Source organism: Cariama cristata, unplaced genomic scaffold (genome assembly GCF_000690535.1).
Source record: "Cariama cristata isolate BGI_N322 unplaced genomic scaffold, ASM69053v1 Scaffold46415, whole genome shotgun sequence".
NCBI lineage: Eukaryota > Metazoa > Chordata > Aves > Cariamiformes > Cariamidae > Cariama > Cariama cristata.
In genome coordinates, this window is record NW_009617827.1 from 1 (window position 1) to 7,057 (window position 7,057).

General features: G+C 39.8%; 1 protein-coding gene across 1 annotated transcript; it reads left to right on the plus strand.

Moving 5' to 3' along the window:
• Nucleotides 1-1,321: 1,321 nt before the first annotated feature.
• Nucleotides 1,322-5,145, plus strand: GDAP1 (ganglioside induced differentiation associated protein 1; the record flags this gene model as incomplete). Its single annotated transcript, XM_009700632.1, has 3 exons — nt 1,322-1,416; nt 1,884-1,998; nt 4,353-5,145. Coding segments are annotated over 3 exons (593 nt in total), but the record flags the coding sequence as incomplete, so codon positions are not given.
• Nucleotides 5,146-7,057: the final 1,912 nt, after the last annotated feature.

Here is a 7,057-nt window from a genome sequence, read left to right on the forward strand (position 1 = left end):
ATGATTCTATGATTCTATGATTCTATATTGGTAGAGCAAAAATTACTACTTGTCTAAATTGGGATGTTTTCTTATCTTCTTATATTTAAAGCATAGCCTGCTTTCTTGATTTGAGGCACTTTTTTGAATAGCTTGTGGATGCTCCTAAACAATTCCTTTACCTGTTCGAACTTTTCCTGGCTGGTTTAGTTTTCAGCTTTGAAAAACTGATCCTTTTCAGATTGCTAGATATAATAAGCCCCTAGCCAGTTATGTGTTATGTTTATGCATGCCAAATCCAATTAAGTAATTAAATGCATATGTAAGATTCTAGTTGTGTGATTACATCCTTCAATTTCTTCACATGCTACCTTGAAAGATGGCTTTCACAGTCATGTCAGGTTGAAACAAAGCATATAGAAAACAGTGAGTTCATTATTTTCTAGCAAGACTTTTTTTATCAGTTTAATTTATAAGACTTAATTGGAACTAATTTTAATTATCAAGTACAAGGGAGAAGTGATTCATGCCCTATAATTATTCTTTTGTTCTCAGTTTTTTTACTAGAAATACTTATTTTTAGAAGATAACTTCTTATTCACTATCTTTCAGTATTTTAGATCTGTAACTATGACATTTTCAAGCAAAGCCTCATTTTAAGGAGAGAAAAGGCTGTACACATATAGTAGAAATCAGTAAAATTATCTCAGATTTTTCACATCATTCCTTCTTGAAGTCGTGTAGTGAATGTTTTTCTAGAACATCCATATACTCCATAATGAACATTTCCAAAAGGGATGACAGATTTGGTGTCACATTTTAGCTAACTGAAAACACCTTGGTTCTATATTCAGTGCTATTCAGGCTTTTGCAGTGGAATTAGGCATGTGACTTAAAGAAAATGTCGATATGGGCCTGTCTGCAATTTCACAGCATGAGAAGTGTGTTAGGAACCCAGGAACTGAGGTATAAAAACATCAGAGACCTAAGGTGTTTGCAGTAGAATTTCATGGATTTCGCACCGGTTTTGGCAGCAAAATGGTTTCATCTGAATAAGAGGAAAATATTAACAAGAATTCCTCATTCTTGCCTGGCCAATCACCACTTTATAGAGTTCATTGCAAACTGATGAGCAGAAGCTGTGGTCGGGTCAATTCATGCAGCAATTAAGTTTTCCAAAACATGGTGTTTTTGTATCCCAGCTTGCTGGTGATGCTTTCTTGAAGTACTGCTTCCCAGTTCTTAGGTGTGATATTTATACACAAGCTGTTGATCAGTTCCTGTGGATTGCATTATGGGTATGTTTGGATATCTAATGTCATTCCTTTGTTTTTTGTATCAGGCCAAATAAGTAACACAGAATCAGAGTTGAAGAAACTTGCAGAAGAAAATCCAGACCTTCAAGATGCCTATATAGCAAAACAGAAGCGCCTTAAAGTAAGAAAACTCTTTGTATTACCCCCCTTCATTATGAGATTGTTAGTGTCAGATTTTTTTCTGTCACGATGTAAACATTTGTTTCACCTGTCATTACCAGTAATGCCATGCAGTGGTTTAACCCTACAAGGCACGAAGCAGTCTGTCCCCCAGATCAGCTACACACTTCAAGTGTGTGCTAAAATATTGAACTGGTCCCACTGACTTCAAAGGTAAGTATGCATCAGTGCTGGTGTTGGGCTGTTGAGCACTCTGCAGGGTGAGGCAAACTTCGATACTGAGCATCTCTGATGTTTTTCTTCTGTTATCTGAATTGTCACCAGTATCCAAGTGATATCTGGCTGACTATGTGGAGAAAATAATCACATTTTATGAGTAAGCGCTGTAGTAGCTAAGTAAAAGTTTCTCTGATAATCATTGTACAGAGTTCACAAGTTTAAAACACTAACCTGTATATATATATTTAGTCTAAACTGCTGGATCATGATAATATAAAATACCTAAAGAAAATACTGGAAGAACTGGAAAAAGTTTTGGATCAGGTTGAGACTGAATTGCAGCGGCGAAATGAGGAAACACCAGGTAAGGAATTATTGCTGCTAAATCCTCTTGATGCTTATGTTTGCAGAGACTGAGTAAACTTTTCAAGTTTACAGCTTGACAGCACACATTATAGAACTGGTTTTAGTGTATCTGTTTTGATACTTTTCACATGTACTGATCTAGCGTTACAGAAGGGATCAATACTGTTGTAAATACTAGTTTAGTTTACTGCTGCTGTCAGTTAGCTCTCACTGTCTTATGAGAGTTCTTGATCACATTTTCAGCATAGTGAGTACAATTAGCTGTGCAATTTTGCAGTATTTTATCAAGAAAATAAGAAAAACCTTTACTACGGAATGTTATTTTGATGTAGTTGTAGGCCGCAGTTCACTATAATGATCATGGCCATAAAGTTTAACACAGGTTTATTATAATCTCATGTAAATACTGTGCTGGTATTTGTGGTATATGCAGAATTAGCATTCTGGGTAAGTGCTGTGATCATTCAGCAACCCCCCTCCTCCACCCTTATGGAAAGCAGTGGTGTTTACCTGCCGTCCACCCAAATGAAAGTCGAATTTTGTTTGAGTGGGATTAGTCTTCTGCTTATTCAGGGTCTGGTCCAGCTCCCAGTGGTGCTAATAGGAGTCCTTCCTCTGACTTCCCTGGAAGCTGTGTGAAGCATCAGTCATTATCAGCTACGTCTGCTCAAATCATAGAATCATAGAATGGTTTGGCTCTATAAATAGCTGTGGTAAAAGCTATCCGTTACTACCAAGACAGTAGATTTGAACCAGCGATTGAAGATCTAGGTTAAATTTTCTACTGACTCAACAGTGAAAGAGTCATGGAAAATGTTTTAACTCACAAAGGATGGTAGGATTTTGTTCAGCAAACTAAGTCTGTCACCGTTTCCAGGAGCCCCTTTGCTTTCTCTGCTGAGTAGCCTTTCCAGGGAGTCAACTGATACAATATTGATGAGCTTATGAAAACCGCCACGATCACAGGATCACAGGATTTAATAAAACATATGGCCTTTACCTGCCTCTTGGAATTTTGTCTGAGATACTCACATTTTTGAGGTTTGTGAACAGTGCTTCTCCAGGTCCTGGTCAACCTCTGAGCTTCTACTTCTCTTGCTGCTGCTCAAATCCCTCATTCACTTACTGCTGCTGCTACTGCACGCATCTTTCTTTCACACAGGCTAGCTTCTTTCATCTTCCTTTCCATCATCGTACTTACTTAATGCACTGGATGAATCCCCACTGATCCTTTCAGCAACATAGGATACGCTTGTTCTCTCCAGAGGCCTTCCTTGCAGACCTGCGTAACTGGTTGAAAGGGACTGGTACCAGCAGTGTGCCAAACTGTTACTTTCCTACGGTGACAAATGAGTTGAAAGGGACCTTGCAAAATTTCTGTGTTTCCATAGAGGTGCTGCTGAATGTTAATGCCAGTGTTTTTACGTGCCTGCTTTGTGGGAAGAACTGCAAAAGGTTGCAAGTGAGGAGGGAGTGGCATAGTCCTGTTTGAGATCTAGGCTGGAGCAGAGTACTCATGCTGGCAGCTATGCTAACTACCAAATTTCACATCCTGGGTTTCAGAAGCTGTCGGTGTAGTCAGTACAGGTCAGCCCTTTCAGGTGACGGTGGTTCACATCACTGAAGTTAGAGGTGGGATGCTGCCTGGCAGTGCCTGCTCTGAGCCATCCAGGAAGATTCACCTCTTTGCTTTGATTGGAGAGGGAGCCTGAGGTCTCCATCTATGCTCCTAACGATGGGCAGTGTGAATATCCATCGTTTCTCAAACTCCTCAGTGTAAAACCCCACGGTTTGGGGTCTAGGAGGCACAAAGGAAGGACGGGTAGACAAACAGTCTTCTCACTGAGCTGGTGTGTTTGGTGCGGGTCAGTCATCTGATCTATTTCTTTTTGACTTGAGAAGTCTCCAGCGAATTAGCAGTTCTTGAGGGAATGCCATAGAGCTGTGTGACATGGGCAAGAAGATAAATTCTTCAGGCAGATGGTAGCTTTACTGAAAAGCTAAGCTGCATTCCTCCTTTCTCCTCCTGTTTAATTTGGTCCACATTTTTGAAGTGTAGTTGAGGAAAATAAGTGTTGACTGCGTTTTAATTTATGAACCTGAAATGTGACTCTTTTTCCCTTAACAGATGTAGACCAGGCTGCTGAGCCTAAGACTTTACAATATTGTGTGAAGAATGGACAGGGATTAGTAAAATACTTATTGATTAAAGTCATGTCTTAGCTGAAGTGTTGGTGGTGTTTATTAGACAGCATTTTGAAATAGCACTAAACTAAATGTTAACCCATGGCGGCTTCTATGTGTGCTTGTATTCCATTAGCTCCTAATTCTTTACGTTTTATCTCTGCTTAGAAGATGAAAATCAGCCTTGGCTCTGTGGTGATTTCTTCAGTCTGGCAGATGTATCACTTGCCGTCACATTACATCGCCTGAAGTTTCTGGGATTAGCGAGAAGGAACTGGGGAAATGGAAAGCGGCCCAACTTGGAAGCCTATTATGAGCGTGTCCTGAAGAGAAAAGCATTTTGCAAAGTTTTAGGACACGTCAACAATATACTAATCTCAGCTGTTCTGCCAACGGCGTTCCGCGTGGCCAAGAGAAGGGCTCCCAGGGTTCTTGGCACCACCCTGCTGGTCAGCATGCTGGCAGGAATGGGTTATCTTGCTTTCATATGTCTTCGGAAGAGGTTTGCCAACATGATGTTATCGATTAGAACCAGGCAAAATTATTTTTAGACCCATCAGTCCCTGATGGTGAGTGGAGGACATCTCTACCCCCTAGGAAAATATCCCCCATAAAATAGAAACATAGAAGACAGGTTATGTTTGTGAATTAGAACATTGTCACACAGTAATCGTCTCCTGCTGTTATATAATTGGATTGGCAATGCTGAGATATTTGTGGAAAATATATGTTGAGGGGACAACAAAGGAAGGAAGAGACTTTCTTTTCAGATAAGACCTATAAGGGCTGCAACAGTGCTTTGTTAAAGTGGTTATTGTCTCCTTTACCCATTAGCTGACGTAATCATAATGCTTTTGTTTAATAGATATGCAGCAATGTGACAGCTTTTCACTATGGATGAAGTGCATTACTGTGCAGAAACCAGCACTGTTGAAATACTGAGAATAGCACTTACTTTAAATGCTCGAAGTAGGATTTAAGTGGAATATAGGCCCTGTGCCTGTTGTGTATGGGAGCAAGTGTCTTTGTATTGATTAATACCTATTGATTTGCAGTTGGACCTTTAGGAATGTGTTAACAAGTAGTCTTGTGGAGCCACTTTTGTCACTGTGTTTATGCAGCAGTACAGGAAGAGACCTGAAACACATATGAACATCAGTGATTTGCGGGCGACATGAGTGAAATCTCCAGAGGCATCAGCAGTCAACATCTGCTGAAATACAAATGGGAGTGAAAAACCTGACACTTGTCTTTTGAAAGGCTTTTGGGTAGCCTGTGGTACCCAGCTTGGCCGCAAGCCCTGGCTGAGTCAAACCAAACTTATCTCGGTGCACATTTCCTGCTTTCGTTGGGCTGGCTTGATACAGTTGTCTCCATATTAGCGTCCCACATACCCCTTCTGGTTCCCACTCTGAGCACTGGCTATTTTTTTGCGCACTGCTTGGCTATGTTGGCAGTTGCATGTGCCTCTATGAGGTGTTTGCCCACAACGTGCCATAGCCAACTAGAAAACGTATGCACAACAATGCATTTTGTAAAAGTAATTTAAAATAGCCCACTATCTTTCAATATGGTTAGGTAGCCTAGATTGAAACTGTAATTTAGCCGTCCGTTTACTTATGGAGAGGTGTCATATTGGTGGTAACTGAAAAATATAGGTCAGTTTGGAGACAGGTGATTTGTACTGCAGATTTTTTGCAAAGCTGCACTCTTGTAACATGTAGGAAAGATGTAGAAAAACACTGATTACTTCCCACTTTTCCGCAGATGCGGAGAGTCTTACTAGGTTTGAACTGAGCTCCTGTTTCAATGAGAAACGCACATTTACCTGAAAGTAGCCTTTGAATCGTTTTGCAGCAAGAAAACAATTGGGAAGGGCTGAAAATTCTCATGACAGTTTAGTGAGATTTTTTGTGTTCTTGGTGAATGTCTGAAAGCCTCAGAGTTTTGTTTACAAGTTGTAGATAACTGCAACAAGCAAAACATAGCTTTAAGTGTTTGCCTATCAACAACGAGCGCTAACAGGCCTAAGTACGTTTTAGATCCAGCGCTGGTGGCTGTGGTCTCTGTGCAGAATTGCTTCTGAGCGTCAAGAAGATCCTCTGTCAAGTTTGCTGGAGAGAACTGAGGCAGTTTCTGTCTGGGCAGTCTTGCCACCTAGCAGATATCAAAATGGATAAAATTGTAGAATACTCCTGCTTATAATTTAATATTGTGCTAGTTGTCTAGCAAAAGACAACTCTCATTGCTCCTTTTCAATAATAAGAAACACCTTACCTAGGAAACAATGCTTTTCTTTAGTTGTCAAAAAGAGCGTTTTGTATAATTCTGTTTCATGACTCAGTTGTTCTCAAGAACTTGTGAAATTGAATGTGCTCTATTTAGAAAAGCTTTATTATCTCTAGAGTAAGTTTAATCCAACAATACTATTAATGTGCTGGCAACTTTAACTGAGTTTGTTGTTTGTATATTGCAGTTCATCTGCATTTACTTGTAACCAACAAATTCCACTAAGTTAATAAACACAGAGTAAGGCTTGTAACTTAATGCGTCCCTGGCATGTATTTCTGTCAGGCCATCTGTAAAATATAATCTGATCAAGTCACTGTAAAATTCAATATATATGACTTAGCTTGCTTTAGAATTAATTTATATTTTACTTTTTCCTTCCTCTTTTTTTTTTTTTAATGTGTTAGTTGTAGATAAGAACGCTTCCATTCCCAGAGGTGTGCCCGTTTAGTTCACATTAGGAGCCCTGCGGTCTGCGATACAGCCTAATTCTAGATTTTTTTATTTTATTTTTTTTTTCTTCCCCCTAAAAAAACTCAGTGATCTCTGCACTTCAGCTGGCGCTCGTTGCCTGCCAGGAGCTG